The 26,523-nt window shown below is 40.3% G+C and overlaps 1 protein-coding gene across 6 annotated transcripts in view; it reads right to left on the minus strand.

Annotated features, from left to right (window-relative positions):
* The window catches only part of FARP1 (FERM, ARH/RhoGEF and pleckstrin domain protein 1), a 202,736-nt gene that overhangs the window by 19,445 nt on the left and 156,768 nt on the right, over window positions 1–26,523 (minus strand). For 3 of the 6 annotated variants that reach the window (XM_085215602.1, XM_085215598.1, XM_085215597.1), the window contains 6 exons: window positions 25,695–25,763; window positions 24,851–24,926; window positions 22,503–22,743; window positions 8,792–8,982; window positions 6,947–7,036; window positions 4,889–5,022 (listed from right to left, as the gene is read on the minus strand). In XM_085215602.1, coding sequence (XP_085071728.1) covers window positions 4,889–5,022; window positions 6,947–7,036; window positions 8,792–8,982; window positions 22,503–22,743; window positions 24,851–24,926; window positions 25,695–25,763 — 801 coding nt within the window. The remainder of the gene's footprint in view (window positions 1–4,888; window positions 5,023–6,946; window positions 7,037–8,791; window positions 8,983–22,502; window positions 22,744–24,850; window positions 24,927–25,694; window positions 25,764–26,523) is intronic. The other 3 variants (XM_085215601.1, XM_085215600.1, XM_085215599.1) reach the window with 3 other exon arrangements.

A 26,523-nucleotide genomic window follows, 5' to 3' on the forward strand; every position in this document is an offset into this window, starting at 1 on the left:
CGCATGGTGTCAGGAACATTCCCTTCTGTTAGCTTTCGCCCGATGCTTCTTTTTTTCTAACAGTATGGCTTTCATCTTGCTCGGCATCTTGGCAGAGAGACAAAGAAGGAGGCAACAGCCTTTCTCCAGCCTCTGGCTAATCATACCAGAGAAGTAACCTGTGCTGTAGACAGACGAGTACTTCTCGAAGAAGTAAAACTCTAAGAAAATCCAGAAACTTGATGGCTGGGTCAGCAGGGCTGAGTTTTCCAATTAATTTTCTAGCTTCTCAGTGCACATCACTGAAAAATGAATTAAAGGAAATCCCAGGCCAGCCCATACTACCCTCAGTCCTCCAGGATGGCCAACAGAAGAACAAAAGTCTGGTGATGGTGGGAAGGCAAAGAAGAAAGCAAAGGAATCTCATCTCATTACAGATTTCTTTCCAGGTCAACATAACAATTTAAATTGCAGCCCTTTAACTGCAGAAAAAAATTTAATGTAGCAAATTATATTTGCAGTGCATGACCTCCTGCTACAGGCTTAGGAACAGCATATCCTCCTGGATAGTAGAGCTCATCTTTAAGCACTTAGGTGCTTCAGGCCTTCCAAGAGTACTACTAACTAAAGTTCTGTCATTAAGCCATATCTTTAACATTCACCATTAAAGCTGGTTTTTATACTAGCTCAATTGTTGGCACTTGAGCATGTAAGAAGGCAGATAAGGATTGCAGCTTTATTTATATAAACTGTTTATCAGGCTGTTTTTCCAGACCACACATACTACCTCCCCAACAAAAACAGGTTAATAAATCAGCATTTAGCTCATCTGTCTGACACCTCTCTGAGTGCTTTTCATTACAGGTTTTCAAACTGACTCCCAAGAATTCTGATTGAGCCCTTTCCTTTCATATGCTAAGATCTAAGAGCTTTCTTGCAAATTACCAGCCACATATTTCTCAACCACATCTGGTAGAACCCAGCAGCAGCTTTCCTCAGAAGTGCCTTTGAACAGAAACTCAAATTACTGGCTTCCCTGTGAGAAGATGAATCTGCCTACATTTCTTGAAAGCACGTTAGGCTTTTTCTTTCCAGCACATGGATAAGGCCCCAAACACCAATTCACAATTCCTGCTTCATAGGGCAGATGTGGCTATTCTGGCTTGCCCTGGCATTGCTTTCTGCAGAGCCTAGCAGTCAACCAAGAAGGAAATTCATGGTTTTCCATTTGCCACACTCTGTCAGAGTTAACAGAAATCAGTTTGGAAACCTTCAATGCAAACACTTGAATGGGTGTGGGAAGACGAGCTCAACTTTTTGGCAGGAGAATACTGCGTGTGGCCCAAATGACTGGCCCCTTAAACAGCTTACATAAATGAAGGAGTGGAGTCCAAGTGACTGCTCAGAGTCAGCTGGCCAGATGCTAACGGAGCATGTCATGCTGTACTGTCTACACTTCTTCCTCCTCAACATAAAACCTCCAGGCCCGAGACAATAAGAGCCAGCTTTAAGACATTGAGCTACTCCTCTCGTAAAGAGAAGCAAAAAGGGCTGGGGACTCCTTTGATGGAAAATATCGACCAGACCATGGTATTGCTGATCTGGTGATGCCACACAGTAAAAGCACTGGGAATCTGCTCAGCATCATGGCCAGAATGAAACTCTGGCTGCAAAAAATGCAGCAAATTCCAATCTTCTGCAGTTGGCTATTGGTGTCAGCATCAGTTCACACCTTGTTAAAAATGTCCTCACTGGGATCTTCTGCTTTTAGTATGAAAAACGGGTGAGTTGTATAAAGAAACAAATCAGTCCTGCCAGAATCCATAACTGGATCAAAAGGATACCAGCCTGAAGATATTCAATAGCAGATTCAAGCAGCTCAGAAGCTACCCAGCAAGCCAGAAATGCTTTTAAGAATATGCATAACTTGAGCTTCTTTGAGCCAAATACTAAAAAATCTATTGATGTTTAAATAAATTGAAAGCACAGAGTTATCTAACAACTGTTATGAGCAATCTTCCCTTGGCCTTAGTCCCTTCACAGCCTTTTTACAGAGCATCAGTTTCAATGTGACTCAAGGTATGAGCAGGGACAGCTTTCTGCAGGAGCTTCCAACACACAGCACTGAGGCTTGGAGGACACCTTTGACAAGCAAAACAATGCCCAATCTGCACTGCCTACACACAGCATCCTAGGAACTCTGATAGCACACCTGAGGAGTAGGGGCTTATGGGAGCTTGATAAAGTCTCTTACACTTTTATCAAAAGATCCTTTATTTCTGACGAATGCAGAGCGTGCTTGTGTCTCACCTTCCCTCCCCACTCTCTGGTAAAAGAGCTGATGCAGATAAACCAGATATAAATGAGCTGGCTTGTATCCTGCAGTGGTGTCATGGAGCTCAGTGGCAGACAGACTCACAAGGATCTGCATACCTGCTTTAGAGGCTGGTCAGTGCTCTATGTTGAAACCACTGGCTTAAAATACCCAAGACAAAAGGTACTGGGATGATCACAACAGCATGGGCATCGAGCTAAGTGACCTTGACCACACTGCTGGAGAAATTCCTTACCGTGTTGCCTATTTTACACACTGAGAGCTAATTTTTGTCACTCACCATTTAATTAAACAGTAATCTCTACAGGATAAGAGTTTATTGCTTGCGACTTATTTCAGTATCCGTGGCAAATAAAAACACCAGCACCTCCAAAACAACACCTGCCAGCTAGTCTGCCTCCCCCCACAATTTCACATATTCAAATCTTCCAGAACTTTAAAAAGCAAACATTTACACTGGGTAAACCCAAGCTGTCAGCTGCCAGCTGGGTCCAGATCGGGAGCAGTAACGTGACTGCTTTTCTGTCAAACGAATCAGAGCAGCTGACAGAGAATTCACAGTGGCCTTACATTGATCACGAAAGGATGTGCAATAGCTGATCTGCCAAAGTCAGATTGAGGTGCCCAGCTGGAGCAAAGTTACCTCATCAGAATATTTTTGAATTGCAAACCAAGTTCACAGCAGATCAGCACTTTGTATCATAGAAAAGCTATAGTTTTAATATGGCACTAGGAGTCTTAAAGTGAAGTTTGCTGTTCTATGAAACCACAGCCACAGCCAAGGATAAGTTAGAAAACAAAAGGCTAACTCAGCTCTAAAATAAGTTAACTGAAGAGGGGGGAAAAATAAAACCACAGAAAATCAAAAAGCCTAAATATTCATTAGGAGTTTCCTCTTCCAGCTGAATTTCCCAGATACTGCATTTTCACTTCAGTAGCCATGTCTGGGGACCTCCAGTGGGGCTACAGAGTTTTGTCCCTAATATGCACAAACTAGAAAACATAAGGTCTTATTTGCAGTTTTTGAACCTCTGGTGGAGTTCAAAAGAGATTTGTTTTCTACTTTCTCTATTCTCTAAACGCAATCACCTTGGGTTAGGCAGTTATTGCAACATAGTTCAATTTTGAAAAGCATCGCATCTGAGCAGGAGGTTGGCATACACCTGTAGTAACACTAGCAACCAGAGAATTCAGGGGGAATCTATTTCAAAATGTGCCCTAGGAATTAGCACACATAAAGCTCACTATATATATATATCAGACCGGTCTGGTAGAAAGCAGAATTTGGCACTTTATGAACTACAGATCTTCCTTTTCTCACCACACGTCCTTCAACTCCATTTCAAGCGCTGTTAATCCTACAATGTGGGTGGAGAAACAATCACAACTTTGCTGCGTTTGAAAAGCCCTCTTGGTAAACCTGCCATAAGTATTCCTTACTGAAAAGCAATTAATACCAGCAAGTATCCTGACTCAATTAAAACAGGAGCAGCTGCCCAATGAAGAAAAGGATGTGCAGGCAGGGTTGCTGTGCAGTAGGCTTATGTCAAGCATCAACCACAAAGTGATAGCTGAGGATTTCAGCTCTAAGAGGCAATTTCACATTCCTCTCCCCAAAAGCACACAGTAATTATGGAACTGCAAGGTGGGTTTGGGGAGTATTAGTCTGCAGTGTACTGTGCTCTCATTCAGTGACCTTGCCCATTACAACACAAGAGCTAAACTTGGACACTCTAAGATTATGTCTTGCTTTTGCTTTGATTCATTAGTTACACGGACATTAAACTGATTGGCACTCATCTGCTCTGCCTGCAAGGTACACATTCAATGCTTTCACAGCGTTTTCCATAGTCACTTTTTCTAATTGAGTAGAAAAAGTTGGCTCCTGAGACCTAAGATAACCCACCAGAGATGGTCTACACAGAAAATGACAATCCAGTACAGACAGTTCTAATCACAGCAAAGAGAGGGCTTCTGTGTGCCGCGTCTGCTCTGACATTGCTGATTAAATGCATTGACTTAGAGCACTGCCAGGGAAGAATTACTGAATTCACAGCTATTCCACACACATGCCATGTTTTGTTGCTGCTATTCTAAGGATGGATACATTTTAAGCCCAGTGTAATCTTCTGATAGTCCATTCTTCTCTGTCTGTTGTAGGGTGCACTCTGAGAGTGCCAAAGCATGAGGTGCTGTGCAATAGGCTGCTGCTCTCTGAAATTTCTCTCAGCTTAGCCCTAATAAACAGAAACAGGATTTGGTCCTTCACCTCCCCCTCTTTATTACTCATAAGCCTTGCTTGCAGAAGGGCAGCCATATAGGAACACTGACATTTGCAAAGCTTCATCCAATGTTACAATGTCATTTACATATGTCTGTACCTGACTGAGACATCTGAACAAAGAGTTTATCAAGTAAACATGAACAAAGCATGACTCAATATATGCAGCCTGCATCTACAGCTTCACAAATGAATCAACAATTGAATCACAGAGAACGAGCAAAAAAAAAGGTAGTGCAAAAGTGGTAGGCCACATGAAATAACACTGCTAAATAACAAAAAAATCATCTTACCACAAAGCAAGTCTCTGCTCAATTTCCTTGAGAAAGCCAGTGTGAAATTTGTGCAAAGGTTCAAAGTTGGAGAATATGAGATTTTTCAGAGTCTCGGGCATGCAATCCTCTTTACTCACTGCACTCTGAAACCACTACAAACAGAAAAGAAGTACAATTACCAAGGGGGTGGCATGCAGCAGGTATGACCATCACTGTCTGCACAAAACACCTATAGAGCTAACCCAGTAGGGGAGCTTTCCAGCTGGCATTAGGGACCTAATTCCAGCTACCCCGACACTCCCACCTGCTAAACTGGTGCTCTTATCAGTGGTCAGGCCCTGCATGGGTGAAAAAGAAACTCCCTTCCTATTTGCCATCACTGATCAAATCTCAAAAATTCTTTTCAAGCCCAAATTGGATTTGCAAATACTGTAGGTTACAAGAGGATTTTCTCAAGAGATTACTTGGAAGTGTTCCAGTAAAACCACAAAATAAGCTCTGCATTTTACTTTGCTGAGTTCTGTCTGAAATCCCATTGACAGGAGTTAGGATAGTAAACACTTAAGCTCACGGTGCTGTTCACAGAGAGAACAGAGAACTGTTTTGCAAAGTGAACCAGTAGTACAGCATGTTGCACTTTCAAGACAAGATGCTGGGAGTATGAAGCAGGAGGGTCAGGCCCAACACTGTTAAAACTGCAACAGGCTCCTACTCAGTTTTTATTTTACTCTGGGAGACACATGGGTGATGTAAAACCAGAGGACTATGGGGCTTGCAGGACTGAAGAATTACAGGCCTACCGAGCCTCATGCCTCACACACGAAACTTGCTCTGTCTTTTCTAATGGTTGCTTGTTCTCTCCCAGTGGCCTGGCCAGAGACCTGCATGGCACAGCTGACGGGTCTCATTATGAGCTAAGATCCTTTCTATGGCTCTATTCAAATTTGCCTGCTACAAGGACAAAGGGCTGGGTGGTAGATTGACCTAAGCAGAAACTGGCAGGGAGCTATGAAGAGGTAAAACTTGCTGCTTCTGCAGCTGCTGAATGAATGAAAGATGAAAGCAGCACATCTGTTGTTAAGACTGCAGCAATGATCACTGTCCCACACAGCCTGGCATCTCTGCAAAGCCAGGATCAGTGGGCAGAGAAGCCACAGCTATCCTGCTGGCTCTAACAACCATGCTGCTCCAGCTTACATCAGCTGTGTCTAATGTGGTGTCAGATCAACTTCATCTGCCATGTGGTATCCTGAGCTAGAAGAGAAACTGGGGAGGTGTCTCTTCCTGGTTCCCCGTTGGTAGCAACAAACTCTTCCCTGCAGCACGTCCTCTTCACTGCAACATTTGATGCACGAAGTGGCAATGCACCCTTAATGTACGACCTCACAGAGGTTCACACACTGGGCAATTAATCATCTGGGAAGTCTGAAACTGACAGAACTGCAGAAATACCTTCAGAAGGTTTGGATCCAGCTCCCTCTCATAGATAACTATTGTTATTGTCTTGCATATGTTACTCTTGAAAATTAAATAGGACTGTTGTGCATGCAAAGAAGGCACTTGTCTGAGTAATTTTAATAATCACACACTGATAAGATGCTACAAAATAGTAAGTTATTTAACAGTGAATTCTACTTACTGAAAAGTCAGAAACATTCCAATAGGTGCTCTACCATACTTGATGTTAAATGGAAGGCATTTAAGCCAGAAGGAAATATTATTACGACCCCCTAGAGAGCAATTTCACTTTTAATAGAAATCATTGTAATTACTAAAAATGCCTGTGGGTTTTCAACCACAAAGCATGAGAGCAAGAAAGAATAACTGAACTGTGTTCCAAGCTCCTCAACCTGAAAGAGTTTCATAGTGTACGTTACTAACCACAGGGCAAACCTTCACTTTCTGCTTTTTGTGTTACTTCCTCCCTAGAGTAGCACTCCTGTGCACTGCAGAGAATACCTACAGTGCAGCACATAAAAGTAGTGTGGAACAGTTACAATGTTTAATGGAGCGGGTGAAACACTACTGCTGACTGCAGCTTCACATGTTCTATCAGTAATGCTAAAGTAAACATACCGATGTGATGACTTCAAGGTCCTTCAGGTACGTTCGTTCTGTGGTTGCTACTTCTTTAGCAATGAAGTAAGCCTTCTCAGTTGGGAATCTCTGCAAATTGCAAACACATTAGGTTTTCATCTGCTTTTATGGAGCTGCTTTCTGTAGAAAAAAACTGCAGACAACAATCACCAAGAGAGTTACAAACTAGTGACCCTTGCTTGTGGTTGCTGTGACTCATGCTTGACTTTTCATAAGCCCTGAAGCCCTGGAAATAATTCTGCCATGACAACAAAGAGAGCAAACACCTTCTATGGATTCTTCAAAGATTTCTTTCTCCCACGAGGTTTTCAAAGCTGATATTCTTTTTGGCTTATTGCACACCTGTGGAGCAGGACATATTCTGGAGTTCACAAAAAAATCCTTTGCAGGTTAGACAACTACTTGAACCACATCTGACAAATGCTGCAAAAAATTAATGCCTGATTATTACAGGTTTCACTGTCAGAGTAAGAATCTATAGCGAAATACTCAATAAAAAAATCAAATCCAGATGATTTTCTCAGTGCAGCTGGACAACTTAGCAGTGGGAGAGAGGAAGGATTTTACGGTATTCTATAAATTTCAAATTTCAGAAGAAAAAAAAACAACCCAAATCTAATTTTTCTGTGTGTTATCCAAAAGGCGAAAGTGGTTTTGACCTCTCAGTTCTTGCTCTGTACTGCTCATGAAGCTAAAAGGAAGATCCATAAATCTTTTGCTCTGTGCTTCCTCCCTGAAGATCAGCAGTGTAGAACATGCACCTGAAAGGGATGTGAGGCAAGACCATGCGGGCATTTCCCAGTCAGAATATAATGCCATGGGAACCATCATCAGCTGGCATAAACTAGAACAGTCTGCTGCTGTACCTTGGGCTGGCAGGGAGAATTGTGAGTCTATTAATAGATTCTTAGCTTTTCTTCTCAGATTTCTCTCTCATGTCTTCCATACACATTCTGCCATTTTCACCAAAGCCAGCTGAGTTCCTACCTTTTTCCTCCTAAGATGCTCCCAGCTCAGGAAAAAAAGCAGGCAACAGAAGCACAAGCATAGCCTGCCTCTTCCTGAAGCATAGGAAGGATGAGCTGGCAGACACTGAGAATATCCTGGCTCAGACAGAATCACTTCTGTCACTGAAGACAGTTTTGGATGCGATGCTCCCTTATGGTTTTGCTGCAGTGATGGGGCTAAGCCAAACACTTCCAGCTGAGCACTGCAGGCTGGAGTTCAAAGAGAGTATTTTCCACTCCTAAATGGTCCCAGTATTGCTCCCTGAAGGGATATACTGGGTTGCATGCTTCCACACAGGCTCCACACTGCCCCTTTTCTGTCTGCTACCTGGAAATTCTCCCTCCAATACCACACTGGATATAACTGTTTTGTCACAGCGAACTACTAAACTCCTCTCCCTAAAAACAAGCCAGATTTGTAAGGGATCCTATCAAAAAAACCTCAGAATTAACAGTCACCTGAAGGATTGGCCCAGATTAATCCCACCTTAGGGGCATGAAGCCTTTCTTCTTTCTGCTGCTTAAAGAGGAGCTAAATCCCTAACTCCCACACCTCTGTTCAGGAGGATGAATCCAGGCTCTGAACTCTCAGCTGCAGCTCCTCTGTGGTTCTGGTAAGACCCACTCTAAACTGGACGCTCAGCCTCAAAAGCACAAGTTCTTGGATATATCATGACTGAGGGCAGCAGACACCAAGTGGCCCAACTCAAATTATTTATGTGGATGTATGATGAGGAAGCTGCAAGGGGTGTAGATATTAGTAGCTTTGACAACAGCAGACAGAGAAGAGGGCCAAAGACCAATGCCTTTGCCTTACCTTTTTTTTGACCTCTTCCTCTTCCTCAGTCCTGATGCACGATGGGTCATTCAGCAAAGGGCTTATCAAGGGAGATGACTGCTTGGCATCAGGGCTCAAGTTTGGAGATAATGACATGTTTGCCACTGATGGTCCTCCTTGGGAATTGATGGAAAGCTCTGACAGATGAGGGCTGCCAGTCAGAGAACCTGCTAAAAGAATGGTACAACAGAAACCAGTTAGGACACGCTCATTCTGTAAAGTACAAAAAATGTACAACCTTAAGTTGCAGCATGTGGAATTACACTACAATACACAGCCAGCAGGGTCCTCAAACTTGTCCAAATGGACCTGAAGTCAGAGGAGCTGAATCCACTTGCATTAACCAAGGGACTAGAATGTTCTCTTATCTGATGAAACTGGCTGAAATTAGAGTCTGTGTAAGAAAGGGATTAGGGCATACATGACTGAGCTGCAAGGTTTACAGCTACACATCAAATTAATAGCAAATTTTTCACCACTGTCACCTATTCTATTAGAGAAAATAAATAAAACAATAAGGAAATCACCCTAGGAGTGCCATTCTTTCTAGCAAACTAAAAAGACTCAAAACCAGTACTCCACAGGGAGCTACAGGATACAAGTTTATCTAGTGGAATTCTAGAGAAAAAGAAACAAAGACTTTCTACAGTAGTATTTCTGCTAAGTAACACCACGTATATCTAACACGAAGGGAGAAAACTACTAGTTCCCCAATGGCTACACACAAGTATGTATATTATACCTTGTAGGTCTTTCCATGCTCCTCTGATTGTTTGGGATGGAAATGCTAGCATTATATTTACATAAGAAAAGCAATATTTTTAATGCACACAGCATGACAACTTTTGATTAGCACAGGTATAAAATCTCACTTAATTTTGGATTTAAAATAGTAAAGAATTAGACAATTAATTACACTTTCATGGATTTATATACGCTACATTAAGTATTAGTGAAATGAGCACTCTGTCTTTTGGGAAGCAGTTACACTGCCCACTGCACAAAGGAGTTTGCCAAAAATGCCCACTGTTCTCCCAGTCATCCTCTCCTCCAAACCTCTGAAAATCTAAACCTGTTTTAGAAGATGGATCTTTCATGTGGAGGAACACTTACAATCTGTACAGTTTTGGCTTCATACCTTAAAATCCAACAACAACAAAAAAACTCTGTGACAAGCTCTTGATTACCACAGCTAACAGACTGTCTAGGATTAAAGGTAAAATATACATTGCCATTTATACTTAAGGGCAAATACATTATACTGTCATGGGATGGGTTTTTACCCTCTCTAAGATTATGATAGATGAATGTTTCTGCTTGTACAACACAGGTGAGACACTCCAGTAAACAGAGGCACCAATAAATATAATTAGGCCAGTAGTAAAACCTATTTATTTTCTGAAAGAACTTAAATTTATTGCTAGAACATGAATGTTTTCCAGTTCCAAAGCAGTTCATGTTTATATATCATTCCTTTGAAAAGAGAAGGAAAAACACAATACAGTCATCAGTTTACTTAATCATGACAGTTATGTAGCCTATTATAAATCAAAGTCAAAGCAGTTATTTGTCTGATATGAAATAAAGTTCTGTATTATTACAGCTAGCAAGAAAGATTTTATCAACAGTTTCACACTAAATCAGTGTTCAGTGAAATCTGAGAAAATGCCACAGCTTGTTACACAAATGTCAATTTTATTGACTCTAGCACACAACTGTATACAGTGTTTTCAAAAGAAATGGAATTCATCAATGAGAAATAGTGAAACAGATTAATAGCAAGGTTGTAAGGTTAAGAGTGCTACACTCTACATTACAAAAGACATAAGAAAAGTGATATCACCTCAAACATGGAAACAAAGAAATTCTGGCACTATGCCTGTCATATGACAGCATAATAAATGATTTGCACCTCTGTGAGAAGTTCACAGGCATTATACTCTAGAAGTTAAATAGCACCTATCTGTGATAGATAGATACAGATAAATCAACATATCTATCTACCTATTTGTAACTCTACATCTAACTTCAGGTGTACTGCAATTTTTATCAGTACATGTAGAGTATTTGAAACTATAAAATATCAGACGTACAATGAATTAAAAGGACTTCCTAATCCACACTTGGAAGACACGACTTCAGAAAAGTATTATAAAAATATTAAGAAAAACTGCACCTGGTAGTTCACAGTATCGTGTGTACCCTCACTGATTACAGACTTGCACACCAATATATCACTGCCACTCAAAGAGTTATTTTGCAGCAAGGTGAAATGCTACATTCTCTTCTTTTTTGGTATGAAAGAGGATGCAAGCCAAGTTCAAACAGCAGCACCTACAAGCAAGAAGCTAGACCCCATTAGCCAATATGCCAAACCACTGAAAACTAAAGCTAGGTGTAAGGTGACTACGTTGACAAAGGGCCTCAAAATGTCGTTACTTTAGCACTTCTGGGGCATAATTACAACCAGCGTGGCCATAAAGATGAACACGATGTTCTGGTAAAAAGTGGGAAAACAACTTGCTCTACTGTGAGAATGTCAATAAATCACGAAGAAATGAAAACTGAAGGTCTTCTCCCCACCATCACCAATCAGGACATGTGTCATGCTGATGGGTCAAGGCAACGCTGCATAGTGATTTTCTCTTCTCTATGGAGATGAGGAACAAATAATCTATGTTAACCAGATGGTCTTTTCCTCCTTGTTTCATCTGACCTCCTGCCACAGAAGACTATATCCATACATGCTCTACTCAGCAACTACATTCTGCACAATACAAACAGAAGCAGAAGGAAGACCAATCTTATTTACAAGGTACTGAAATTCCTCCTATCTTACCCACAAGAATTCCTTGATTGACAGCAAATTATTGCCATGTCAGTTGTCAGATAAGAAATGGGACCGCTCAGCACCTTAGAGGCCTGAAAGGTCTGCAGCTGGTAACATGGAATCCTCTTCGCTCTTACTTCAAGTCATTTTAACTTAGATTGAGCCTTCAACTTGCGGGCCATCTGTTAAATATAATGGAGCTAGCTCTATATACACACAAACCAAAAGACAGATACAAAAGGATGTTTATTCTCCAGATGGCTTGAGAACATACTAAAAGGATATCCTTGGTTAAAAGTTACAAGTACTTAAATACTTTTCCTGGGTTTAAGAACTTTGTTTTAAGACTCAGGAGGAGAGGTGCAGGCTGGCTGGCTGCAATTCATCCTACCAGCAGTATTTGCTTCGCCCTAAGCTCCCATCATGCATAGATATTAAGCCGAAGGTACTGGTGTTCAGTTTGGCACCCAAGGAGACTTGGGCTAGCTGAGCTATGCTGCTTTAAAATATATCCAGTACCAAGGGAAAAAAATGTTCATTATCACTGCTTTTCAGCTGATGAAGGAAGTCCCTCCCACAAGTCAATTCAAATAGTAGGTGTGCTAAACTGTGTGCTGCCTCTATGCTGGCAATACAGACAACATAAAATGACTGAAAATCTCAAGTTAGAGGCTTTAACCTAACAAGGGAAGGTTCATCTCTTTCTGAGGAAGGTGAAGCCCAATATATCCTTCCTCCTTTATTCCTCTTTTCCTAAAAGTGATGAGTAACCAATTTATACCATTTAGAATTCTGCATCTACTTCAAATGAAATAATTCCCACCTCTACAAACTGTGCTTCAGCAGCAATGAAAAGTACAGGAATGTGAAGATGTTTTTGTTTGTGTTCCTCTGTGCAGTACCACAAAGTGAAAAGTATTCACTTACGGAAGTACCAGCCATAACTGAAAATGACTGAAATTCTGTTGAAAAGTTTTCTGTACAGTTACAACCCCCATTCAAATTCAATTGTAAGGGTTATACACTTCTCAAGGTTTATCGGGTCATTAGAAATTTAAACATGTTAAGAGTTAGAATAGTGCCTTTCTCAATATCTGGCATGTTGCTGGATACCTGTTAGACTTATTCCATAGCTACTTAAATTGGGAAATGCGACATCCAGATTCTAACTACTCAGCTTTAAGGGCGGATGAGTTTCTTCTACACTTCAGTTTGGTAAATGAAACCTAAGCTGGTGCCCCTCTGCCCTTGCATTACTGAATGTATTACTTACAAAAGCTCCTCAATAAGAAAGCATCTGACAAATCTGCTGCTACTTTAGCCACAGTTGAGGCTAGCTTAACTTTCCATTGTCACATTGCTTATGGTTGCTTATCTCTAGCTTCTAACTTAAAGTCTGGTCAGAGAAAGACATGTAATTCAAAATGACATGGGAGCAGAGAACGCCAGAAGAATGGGCAAGAGTTTTCCCATGTTTTTTGTTTTGCTGATGACTGGAGTACCTTAGATTGGAGAAGAGTTTAAGAAGAGCGTCCACCTGTTCTCTCCCCAGCTCCCTGGGGGACCAGTACTTCAGTCTGTCCTTTTCTTCTCCGTTAAACAAAATAAGCAGGAGTGCTGGATACAGTTTGTTAGAATTAAAGATCTTGAAAAGTAGTTACACATCAATCAGAAATTCACGTACAAACATCCCTGAATGCAGTACTACAAAAACTGAGCAGGAATGGAAAGAAAAAGACATCTCAGGAAGAGACGCAATGTCACACAAAACCAATAACCCTGCCTGGCATGAAGGGAACATGGCAGGGTGAAGGGTTTGCTGACTTCACACCTTCAAAACTCTGCCACGTGCCCTGGCAGGAGTGGTAATGAGAGGTTTGGGAGAACTATGTGCCTCCTCAATAAACCAATTTCCTCAGACACAGGACAAAGCATCAGCCAGCAAATGGACAGAACAATTAAATCAGTGATAGTTTTACAGCAAAATACCAGTCAGAATGAGTAAAAGCCTTCAATACAGGTAAAACTTTAAAAAAAAAAAAAAGAACAAGAAAAAAGAAAAAAAAGAAAATTAATTCCATGCATACACAGTTAAATGGCTTGACATGCTTATATTCTCATTAAGCTCGGTGTTGTTTTAGTAGCCAGTAACCTCCCCGGTTGGTAAAGGTCCATGCTTTACTGGTGTACTGCAGTATTAGACAGTGGTGAGTGTGAAATCAGACAGTAGCTGCTGGAGGCCTACATCAGGGTATGCTCAGATCTTAAGAATAAGGAGTGAATGCTGCAGCCTGGGAAGAACACAGGGTCAGTGGGCACCAGTCCTTTGTCTGGCCTTGATTCTCCCAGACAGAAATAAGAGTAAAGAATAGAAGGGTCCCCTACTGTATGGAGGGTTATGGTTACTTTGCTTTTCTTTGTCTTTAAATTAACACTGCTACAATTGAGCTGGTGCTAGAATCAAACTGAAAATATTCTGATACATTCAGCCCCCATGTAAGCTTAAGCCACAGATACTGTCCATTTCAACAAGGCATCTCCCCATGACTGCAGTGATCCTGCTTACAAGCTATGGCAGGTGAAGTTAACCATCACTAGGTGCAGCCTTCATCAAGAAATGAAAGGCAGTACAATCGTGCTCAATGGAGCTGTAACGCCCTGGAAAACAGACGTTCTTCCCCCCTCCCTCCGCTCTTTTGCATCTCAACATGAAACTCACAGCCTGGGGGTGGAGGGGTTGTTTTCTCCAGTTCTGAGATGAGGAGTGCTCTATGAGACAAGATCACTGTAATAAGAGGAATTAGGTACTCCCAATACAAATAGGTATTTCAGCAGTAAAAGGACATTGAGACAGTGCTCCAAACAATGCAAGGAACAGAAGATACACCATGCTTTGAGGATAAAGACAGAACATTGAAAAGGCTTTTTCTCCCAGAGAGGTACATGCTGACAAAACAGTGCATACAATGAAACAAAAAATGTTTCTCTTTAAACAGTATTAAACAAATGACAAAAATGAGAATGAAGTCCCCAGCATTTTCAATTTTAAAAATTAATTTTGACAATTGAGACTCACTTATCAAAAAAAGCTATGCATGTGCACACAGAAATCAGGGAAGGGCCAAATAGGTGAAACATAGCCAAGCTTACGAACTTTTGTTAGTGGATTCAGGTGAGTTTCTTAGCAGGAAAGGGGAATAATAAGGAATTTAGCTAATCAAAGGTTTGAAGTGCCTCACAGAAAAGCAACAGGCATGAGCACTAACACTCTCTGAACTAAACACAAACCTACCTCTGATCTTGCTGTAAAAATCAAAGGCAAACTGTTTTCTTCTCAAGACAAGATTTGCAGCATCTTGAAGAAAGCATCTAATCTAATTTTAACAAGCTGAAAAGCTCTCGAATTAGAAAACATTCATTTTCCTCCAGTTTTCTTTGTTCAGCCACTGACAGCTATATCATTACTGGACTTACGAGTTAATTTCTATAAGTAAAGCTTTTAGATTTTTATGGTTCTCAGGGGCCAAAACTTTACCAAAAAATTATAAAGTAAATTACACCTTAAAACAAATAATTCTAGAGCAAACTAAGTATTTACTTTCACGTCATGCAAATTTAAGATCTTTACTTCCTTTACTGTTATAATATCATTATTTACACTCACGCTTGTGAAAAACACGCCTATGAATATACAGCTCAGCCAGGCACACAAGCTTCCCGAATTTCACTGCATTTAAAACAAAGTGCTCACTGCTTTTTATAACAAACGACAGAAAACAAGCATCTTGCTTACTCTATGTGCTCTATACGTGTGTGTACTCTATGTATACATATGTGTGTCTATAACCACAGAAGCAGAACAGAATACAAAATACTTTAAAGAACTGCAACATACCATCCAATCTAGGCTTTTTATTCACACTGAGCCTTTGATTTTTAAGCAAAGTTCTTTTAAGTATTTTTAAATATCAGTGGCAGCTCAACAGCCCAGCTGTAGGGAATGACACAGAAGACAGTTTTGTTCAGAATCTACACGCAGCACATGAGCTGCTTCCCTTATAAGTAATAACATACGTGTCCTTGTCTAGGCATAATTCAGCAAGTAGAGAAATTACTGAAATGGAGTAAGAAAGATTCTGCTCATTTTTATTTCTTGGAACTTGTATTCCTTTCCCTTCCAGAACCTGACAGCACCAGCAGAAATCTTCCCTGATGTAGCTGACTGAAACCAGCCAGGTGCCATCCCCATTTACGAGAAGGTACACATCAACCTAACCTTTGGGACCCCCTGATGGGAACGTTCTGCATCAGGCACTTACAATCAGAAGAGCTCAAACCAAACCATCATCATCAAGTAGGAGACAGCCACAATCTGCTGGGTTTCTGACAAAAGGAGTGTTCTCCTAACCACTTGTCTTTGACAGCAGCTAACAAAGAAAGGTGTACATATACCGTTCCAAGAAATTCAGTTTTCTTTCACACACATTGGGCCTTTCTTATTTGGTATGGAGAACAGGACTATATATCGAGAGCAAAGAAATATGCTAAAATATACAGAAGCACCTTAAGAAACTACATCACTCAGAGAGATACACGTTATTGAAAGACTGAAAAGAACTTTGGCTTCCTTCACTTTACACATGCCTGAACACAGATCCTCCTTTCCTCACACTCACTGCCCTTTCCAGCTGGATCTCTGGCAGTCCAATCGTTACCCCGCAAAGGTAAGTAACACCCAACTGCAACGACTTCACATGCACGTGGAAGTTGAGAAAAACTTGCATCATTAGTTTAGTCATTAGAAGTTAAATTGGTGTAATTAAAATATCATTCTAAAGTCACCTCTGACAGCAGCCTAGTGCCTCATTATGACAAATGAAGCCAGTTAAACAAACATGGTGTGTGACACGATTTATGGGCCAGACATCTTCCTTGTGCTGAAGAATTGCTCCAAAAATAGCCACACTTCAAGCTAATTGCATATAAATCATATTGAGGAGATCTGAATCGCTCGTTTTCAATATTCAAAATCAGTTTCATCAGTTGAACTAACTGACACAATTCCTGCTGAGTGCCCTGAGAAATCACTGAGACTTTAAAGTCACGAATACTAAAGAGCATGCTATGCCAAACGGGACTGTAAATAAATAAGGCTAGATCTTAAGTGTAAGTAAAATATTTCCTATTCTTCTCCTTCCCTTTGTCTTCTTACGCCTGAAATCCTCAAGAAGTTGACTATGGAGACTCTTCAAGTGTGTACATTTACTGTGGGACAGAAGAAGGCCATCTGAAACATCTCTGCTTTTAAATGAAATAGAGAAGCTGTAAATGGGTTTTAGATCTGTCTATCTCATTTTCCATTTGACTTTTTCCAGCCTCCACCAAGTAACTGCATGTCCAGATAAGTGGGCCAGACCGGAACTTCTGGCATGAAAGGTACTGCTTCAGAGTGAATACCACTGCTTCTACTAATAAAAGCTGTTACACAAACATCTGTGCAAATGGAACCCAGCAACACCAATATTCAGGGAGGAAAAAATGGATTCTGAAGCAGTCTGGGCTAATGAGATGAGCCCCATTTAGGGAACTAATTCACAAAACATTGTTTTTCACCCTTCACTGGGTTCTGATGATTATGTTCAGCATTGCTGCTGCTGCTTGAGAAAATTCTACCTAATCCTGCCTTCCCCTTAGTCTTAAACTGGTAGATTGATTTGATTTTTCAAATTACTAACACGCAACACTTTCACTGTGATAACTCATCTACTCTAACTGATCTCAACTCCATATAACTCATGAAATATATATTCAGATATAACGAAAACAATTTTCAGTTACATAGTATTTTTCATATGTGGAAAATTCTCTTAGAGTATTTATTTGCTATAATTGATATTTAGCATGCACTACAATGGCTAATGGGGTGTACATGTTAGGCTATGAGTGATGTGAGACAATGGTAGCAGCAGGCATTAATCATCTTCAGAGAATACAGCTTTCTCTCCATGCACAAGGAATATTCTTGCTGGGGGATGTAGACTTAAACCCAAAACAGTGCAGTCTGGTCTACTCAGATAACAATTATTCAAAGCTCTACCCTGCGTAGATCCTGTCTGCTATATCAATTTGCCACTAGTAAATTTTCCTAAATCTAGAAATTTATTTCCAAATTTTAAATCCCAGATCACTGAGGTAAACCAGATTCCAGGAAAGGCTGACAGAAGAAACTCCAGAAGAACCCAAGAGGGCATAGTACATTTGAACTGCTGGTGGGAAGGAGAAAACTTAAAGTTGTCTGATATGACTTTTCTGATTCACTGTAGCAAATTACTAAATGTGGTCAAGTACTTAGAATAGCAAAGAAAGAATAGGGTTGCATAGATCAAATTTCTATCTACATCTGCACATTATTTTGTGAGAAACATTGCTTTTGCAACTATGTTCATCCATATTCATCCAAATTTGTGGACAGAGTTGGCTCAGCAGTCTGGACAGCCCAACCACAGGCCTCCTTCATGTTCTTTGGAAGAACAGGAGAAGGATGGTACAGCACAACTCATTCAACAAGAAGTAGTTGCTAGATCTTGCTGTGATTCATTTGTAGCAACTGTCTGAGGGTATCTGGACACTCTAAGAGTACTGAGTACAAGAGTACAAAGTTAACTGTTGCGAACAAAAAATACAGAAATGTGAATCAACAGTACCAGTCAGCTGCATTCCAAAATCTACTGTAACTGGTGAGAGAATTACATCTTTCGCTTGGCCAACAAATACCTTTCAAACAGTTGAGACACAGGTGTGCTTAGACTACTGCCATTGATTAGGGTATGCAGATTAATCAATCCCTGCAAGGATTAACTTGAACTGACAGGCTCCTCCTCTAATCTGTATTTTGTGAACTAGCACAAGAATTCCCCCATGTCATCTGCAGTCTTGCCCCACAGGTTTCTCTTCTCGCCTCTAAGGTCTCTATATTTGTTCCACAGAAACAAGCTCCCAGATGCATTCTGAAGGACCTGATCCTATGCGGAAACAGTAGTTTAAAATCGCTCTCTTGCTTACCATTCTTGGCAAGCACCCAGAGGTCAACCACATCTCTGGTGGAAGTATTTGGCCCACAGACTGTTTTCAATTAAATGCTTGTCTACTGATATTAAACTGAGCTTCAGCAATATAAGAATGCTGCAAAATGCTTAATCCTAAACTAAATGATTTCCTATGTTATTCACAAACTTTATTCCTTCAAACTGGAAAAATTCCACACGTCAAAATGACAACCATAAACATCTAAAACTGAAAAAATGATGAGAGAAAAAAGTTGTTAAAAAATCCTTATATTTAATCTTTTGAGGATAGTACTCAAAAGGAAAAAATAAAAATCTGTTGAGATACTTTATCAGCAACTAAGCTAACTCCAGCTAGTAGCAGGTCTGCTCTTGTATTATCCATTATCTCTGTAGGCATGTTAGAGAAGAAAAACAGGCCAGAAAACAGTATTTGAAAGGATGTAAAATAGTAAACATCACTTAGAAAATTTGATATTCACTTAAATCCAAACATTATGAAATCTATTCACTTTTCAGTGAAGTGTCAGAAACAAGACTGCAAATCCTTTCATGGAAACCCATTACTTGAGCTTTACTTTTACTGGCTAACAAAGCAATTAATGGATAGACTGCTATTACTTTACATATATAGTATAATACAACTCCTGGTTCTTCTGCTGTACAGGCACACAAAAAAAAACAAACAACAGGAGACTCATGCACGTACTCCCCATGCTCACACCATCTGTTAACATAAGCTTCAACTATCTACATCTCTTCTTAAATATTGCAAAGTTCAAGGCAATTATTTAGCACTATTCTAAATCCACAACACAAATCACCTTCTTTCAGAATAATATACAAGCAAGCTTTCCCCTAATAGGCAATCTCCATGTTTCTAGAGTCATGCCTTTAACTATAGGAAGAAAGAACCGTGGCCAAAACATCACAGTCTGAAGAGATGCTTTAAAATCATTCCAGTTTAAAAAATGAATTATCTAATCTTTAAAAACAAGCACTTTAAAGTAAATGAGCAGATTAAAACTTATATTTACACAGACATATTTTACTGCAAAGATGTAAAGCACATCTAAGCAAACTAATGTATCCTTTTAAATATCACTCACTCAGATTAAACTCTTAAAATGTGCATAGACCAAGGCATTAGAAAAATTAAAAAGACTTCATATTTTATTACATTTGTAAAAATGATCTCAAAAATTGTATGTTGTCTAGATTTACAAAGTCCTGTAGCTTGCTCATCAGTGGGTGGATCCACCATCCATGTACGCATGTACTGCATGAAGCAGATCACAGCAAGTGACCTGCAGTACAGTAAGTGCTGTTCATGACTTAACATCCTCAACTTTAATTCCCTTTCCCCTCATACCCCAAAAAGAAAATGTAAAAAAAATCTGTGAAAGTTAAAAGTAAGGCTAGTGTTAAAGAGCACATCTTGTTTCCCAGCTCTAATAACTGCTTGATACTTTCCATATTGGAGACCTTTCCTCTGATTTTCTTTATTATCTTGGAGAAACTAGAAACACATTTTATTAGGATACAGCCTAATTCTCAATACTTACAGCTTTTGAAAAGAAGTTTACAAGTAATTAGTCTGCCTTTCTGCATGTGTGTCAGAATCTTGCTACTCTATACACACTACTGAAAACAGCCTGAACCACAGTTAGTCCAATCATTCTCTGTGTCAAGGAATGAAAAATTTATGAGGTGGCAAAATTAAAAAGAATAGCCTACGACAGCCTAATTGGGTCCTGTTCAGAGTGTACAGATAAAGATTTTTCATGATCAAAGAGAAAAAAAAGAAATAATAAAAAACCCCCAACAGCCACCATCTTTGAACCTCCCACCAAAAATCACCCACAACAGAACTTTGATGTCTCTGAATAATACCACTGAAAGAATAAGGGGAAAAATACAAACCAACTCTCTTGCAATTAATCTTTCTACCACACTGATAATGAATAGAAAGGATTGCCTTGCAAATAATACTCATACCGCTTGTAATTAGAGCCAATTCAATCTACATTTTTTTCATTCACTTGAGTTTTATCTTTCATCTTGCTCTCCATCCTGCTTAAGGAGGAGTGTGGAGTTTCAAAATCTCCATCAACAAATCAGCCTGTTGAATTCACTAAATGAGAAGCCAATAGTGTCATTGTTTCTCAGCTCATCAGTAAATGGGTTATGAAGATGAGCAGACAAACACATTCTTACTATGAAAAGATTTGCCAGCATTTTTCAAAATTTCAGCAAGCCTTGGTCTTGAGTATCAAGCTGCCTGTATTTGGCTGTAAGTTTTTTTTTTTTTTCCCCTAACTCTATTGAGGCACTCTTAAGTAGCTCTCCTTAAACAAGAGAGAAAAAGAATTGTATTAGATATCCAAAAGAGTACAAGGTACCTATGTGACAACATTTCTGTTTGTTTTGCAAAAATAACTAGTCAAGTGTCAAAGAAGCTACAACGTATACCTAAAACATGACTTCGTACAAAGAACAGATGAGAGTATAGAGTTTTACAAAGGTACCTAAATCAGTAATCATTTTCCTCCCCTCTTGCCTTTCAGAGCAGATAAATTACTGTTAAGATGAACTGAAACTTAGCCCTATTATTGTATTTTCAGCACCTCTTTCATCTGGCTGGTCAGTACAAGGACAACATGTAAAATAGCCCAAGCTCTGAGTTTAATACCAGCCACTCCTCATAAGCCCCAGAAGATGCCATCACTCTTATGAGCAATTGCTGTATCCACTGGTCTCAAACGCCCTGCTTCCTAGCAGCTGAAGACCTGCACACCATCTTCATCACTGAGGCCCACAGACACATCCTCTTCTACCTCCTCATCAAGCTGAAGGCTTCCAAAGGAGTACTTATTTCTTGGCATAGGAGAGGAACTCAGCACAACAGGATTTCCAAACACCAGGGGGTGAGTGAAGGGGTTAATGATTTCCGAGTCAGAATCACTAGATTCTGTCCCACTGCTGGTGGAGCCTTCCATCACCTGGATTGCAGCCATATGATCCATCATGCCACTGGCATGCAGTGATTGTATGACGGGGCTCTGCTTTGATTGCCCCCCAGCTGGCATACCATTGGCCATCATTTTGCCTTCTGGAGAAGACATCTTAGCCATCCCACCCCCTTTGCAATGTCTCTCAGATCTATACTCCTGCCCTGGGGTTGAGGATATCTGGCTCAAGATAAAAGGGTCTGTAGCCGATTTATTGCAGAGATTTAGGATTTTTTGTGCGTGAGGCCTCTGAGAACCTGGAGAATATCTGCCATAGCCATGGCAGCTGCTGGCATAGCTGTCTTCCTCTCCAGTCCTAGTCCTGCTGTCATGCCCGTTTTCTGAGATATAACCCTGAGAGCCAGTTCTACTCAGGCTCATGTTGGGGCTTGATCCTTTGCTACTGGGAGGCAAAGGAGTGGCCAGTGGACTACGACTCCCTGGCCCTCTAAACATTTCATCAACCAGTGAGCTGTGCCTTGGCATCCTGGGGCTTCCACCAGTGTAGAAGGAGAGATTAGCTGGGTTATCATCAAGGTACTCTTCAGAGAGATACTGGGAAGATTTTATAGAAGCGGAGGAATCCCTGTATCTACTTCTATTAAGATTTTCATCTCTATAGTGAATATAGGCACCACTGGTCAAATCACCCTCATGATTGTCATTTGTTTGGGAATATGACCGGGTTATTTGTCCTCTGAGGAGATCATACTCGCTATCTACATCACTGCAGTCAATGAAAGGAATGGAGGTGCTGCTGCCATGAGCAGCCCTGGATGCTGGACCTGTGCTTGGTTGCTGTGACTGAGGTCTGTTCTGCTGCATCCTGTCCGTAGCAGCCTCTTCTTCCTCCTCCACTGCTGACACCACTGCTCCATCCACCTTTCTGCCTTCTTTGGGGCTCTTCTTTAATGAAGGGCTCTTGTGCTGTCCAGTGTCTTCCATTGAAGCTTTCAATTCCTTTCCTTGCTGGCAGCTCTGCACTGCTGCAGCATCACTGTCATCTCCATAGGCAAAGCTGGAGCTCTGGAAAGACAAAGGAAGAAAGGGAAGGGGTAGACAAAGGGGAGAGAGGGTTGAGGGGGAAGGGAGTCAGGGGGAAAAGGCTAGGTGTAATTATGCGCTACGATTCTACAATACATCCTTCAGCAACATAGGAATCTCTTGAAAGTAGAAGAGGTAACTGAAGCTTCAGAATGAATTAGAAAGAAAAAAAAAAAAAACGTCTCTGATTCTGAAGAACAGATGATGGGGGAAAACACATAAGCTAAACAAAGAAAGAAAGGGAAGATAGAACACAGCAATACGTAAAAAGGAGCACTTCAGATATTTCCATGTTCTAAGATAGCCATCAACACTGAGAACATCAAAGTGTTTATACTACTCTGAAGCTGGAGGGATAAAAAGATAAGCATGTAAAGACAAATTCTGCATGGCCTACTTCCAAACTCTAAAAAAGCCCAACAGGTCATACATGGGTTTTTGAAGACCATGCATTCAACTCCTGGAGCATATCTACCTCTAGTTTGGGGACTGGCTTCTCTGCAAACAAATATGCCAGCAGTAGCTATGCACCATCTACCTGAACTTGTCTTTGCAATATTAAAATGCTAAAAGACATTTGAAATAGGCTGCATGCATAGCAGAATTATCTGAATTTCCCAGATTTGCAGGAATGAAAGAGCTTGTGAATATCAAAAGGAAGCAACGTGAAAGTCTGGGTAACATCCTTGAACATATTAACCTAGTAGTTTGCACTTACTGTTTAAGCTCTACCACATGTAAGGTTATGTGATAAAACACAGATGAGCACAAAGAAACACTGGTAAGGAGGGATAATAACCTCAACAACCTTCTTAGAGAAATAGAGCTCCTCTGGAGACTGTCTTGGGAGAATCATCAGCTTGTGGTTGGGTCTCTCTGGGATGCCAAAGACTAGAGTACGTGCACATGGGTTGCATGAGTAGGTCAATGCATAAATACCAGAAATCATCAAATTGGACTAGTCATTGAATAGGATAAGTGAGCTGGGAACCAAATATAAGAGCAGCCAAGCAGCCATAAGTCTGGGCCAAGCACTGGAAAAATAGAGGGGACATGGCTACTGGAGAGGTCCAATCCAGGTACTGGAGAGCCAAGAGGGCCTAAGGACTGTGTGCTCGTAATGTCCTAACTCTGGGAGCAGCTAGCTACTGGACAAGCACATTTGCATGTTCACGTCTTTGACTGTGAGGTAGCTGGGAACCAGGCTTCAGCTATGGGGCAGACTAAGATGAGTTACTGGAGAAAGACTGTGTTTGCGTGTACACGCAAACTGTAACGCACACAGTAACTGAAGGGATCCCACACTGTATACATGTATAAATATTTTTCACTAACAGACTTTCATCCTGATCAGTCTGAATGGAACATGATGAGGCTGCCAGTGCTATTTGTGTTTGTGTGAGCTTTCTGTTTGTTTTCATCTGTATGGCTGGCTGTGTGTATATTTGCACGTGTACACATATGTGTGTGAACAAGTCTGCGTGGTTGTGTGGCTGCTAATTATAAATACATGCTCAGCCACTGGCTGGACCTGGAAACACACAGCTGCTGAAGCTTCACCTCGACCAGACTACCAGATTTGCAAACTCCTAGCATATAATCACTATTAATATAAGACAAATACTTTTGGTATCTACCAGACATAGTAACTTAAAAGGACACAGCTGAAATTTCTCTGAGGAAATTAATATAGTGTTAATATAATGGAATATCTTGTCCTGGGCAGCCAACGCTCCTCAGTGAAGGAAAATAATTACATTTTCCCAAGTGCAATCACCTGCAACAACTTGGAACCCCAACAGTAACACTGTGGATTGCAGTTTTTCAGGTGGCCATTAGCACAGTTCAGACAAGCTCAGTATTTACGCTTGTGCTGCTGTCTAGAAACAATTATGTTCCATAGTGGAAATGAACACATTCCACATCAAAAAAGCTGAACTTTATAACATCCAGGGTTCCTAAGCTCACGCTTAAATGGAAAGTGAGCAGAAACCTATGTTCCTAAAGTTTCCAAAGATCAATTGGAGGTGGGTAACGTAATAAGAAATGTTTAAAAGGCATGATGCAGGCTTTCATCAACATCACTGACTTGTTTTGGCACCTCTGTATGCTGTTCTGAAGGCTGTGCTGTCAGACTCCTGATGGAACGAATCTTGCTGTGTTTCCTGGAGATAAAAGCAAAATCACAGTAAGAGGCCATTTCAGTTTTACCACAAAGAGGAATCAAGAGACACGCCTCCTTGAAAACAAAAACTTTGAATAGCACCATTCACAAAAGGTTTGCTCCAAAACAGATCCTCCTTTCTGTAATGCATAAATGTGCCACGTGTTGGAAACATACTATCATAAGAAAAGAGAGAGGCACTGAAGCAAAAAATGGTCCATCGGCAGAACATGAGTCATTACCAATAAACTGTCATAATCTTTGTGGCAGTTTGTCCATGAATTTCAGCTCACTAGAAATAAGAGGAGTTCCAATAAAATGCACTCTAGCAAAGTTAGATGTCTTCACTGGAGATCTCTCCCTTGAGGATGTTTGTACCTACTCCTGTTATCTTCTCTTTTATTCTCAGACGAATATATTCACTTAAAACCCATTTAAATCCCTTTCTGCTCATATATATTAATCACATCCTACTGAAGAGGGTGCAAATCAATATGAGAAGAGTTTACCTGTAACAGTAGGGCATTCACTGCTGAAAAACAAATTGAAGACTATTGATTTTAAATAAACTATAGATTGGTTATGCAAACTTCTGCCAAAACATTCAGGACCAACAGGATATTATACAAGTGATAAACTGTGAAACCAACAAAGAAGGAATTTTTTTTACTTTGAATAATGCTGATCTCTTGTAAGTAAATGGAAGCTGCTGCTTTAATTTAAAAAAAAAAAAAAAAAAAAAAAAAAGCTCATTTATTTTTCCTCTCACCTTTCAAACTGTACTTTTTTGTGCCCTCCTTCTTTAACATAGTCAAGAACTTGCTTCTGAGTCCGGCCACTGAAAGAAAAAAAATGGTTACACTATTAATCTGATCTACGTCTGTGAATTTCTCACATTAAATGCTACATATCACCTGGTCATCATAAACATGTATGTGGCCTGCAAATGAAGTCATGGCAACCAGAAAAATATTTGTATCAGTAGAAACTCACGTAAAATCATAAAGAAGATCTCTTTCTTTGTGACCATATACTCGCAAATTTTTACCTTTTGGCATGTTACCACTTTTTTTTTTTTTTTTATGGAGATACCTTATGATGTTATGTCAGAACTAATTAAATTCAGCTATGTGCCCTTGACTCACCCTTGTGCAATATGACTGGGAAATCACCCAGCATAAAGCAAAGTAGAGGTTAAGTTTTACTCTCATGAACAAAAAACATCCTGGAATCTTTCCAGGAGTCAAATCCCAGCCTTATCTTGTATGCTGGAACCAAAAAGAAAGCTGCTAAAATGCATTTCAGTCGTGACATAACTCAGTTACGTCAGCTAAACATACATACAATTTCTGCAAAGATTTAGGCTGGAACTTGCACACTTTCCTTATGCTACAGGCCATAAAATTGTAGTGAAAAAGCCCAACATCTCCTATTGTGCAAAGATAAAAACTCCACAGGGAACTGGGAACAGTAAAGGAAACCTGCACCTCAAGATTGCTCACTAACAGAAAAAAAACCAACACCTTTCTATTCATTATAGGCTTTCAACTGATTTACTGAAAAGCCTGAAAAAAGTAATCACATGTATACGTATGCAG

This window comes from Meleagris gallopavo, chromosome 1 (genome assembly GCF_905368555.1).
Source record: "Meleagris gallopavo chromosome 1, MGAL_WU_HG_1.1, whole genome shotgun sequence".
NCBI classification, from domain to species: domain Eukaryota; kingdom Metazoa; phylum Chordata; class Aves; order Galliformes; family Phasianidae; genus Meleagris; species Meleagris gallopavo.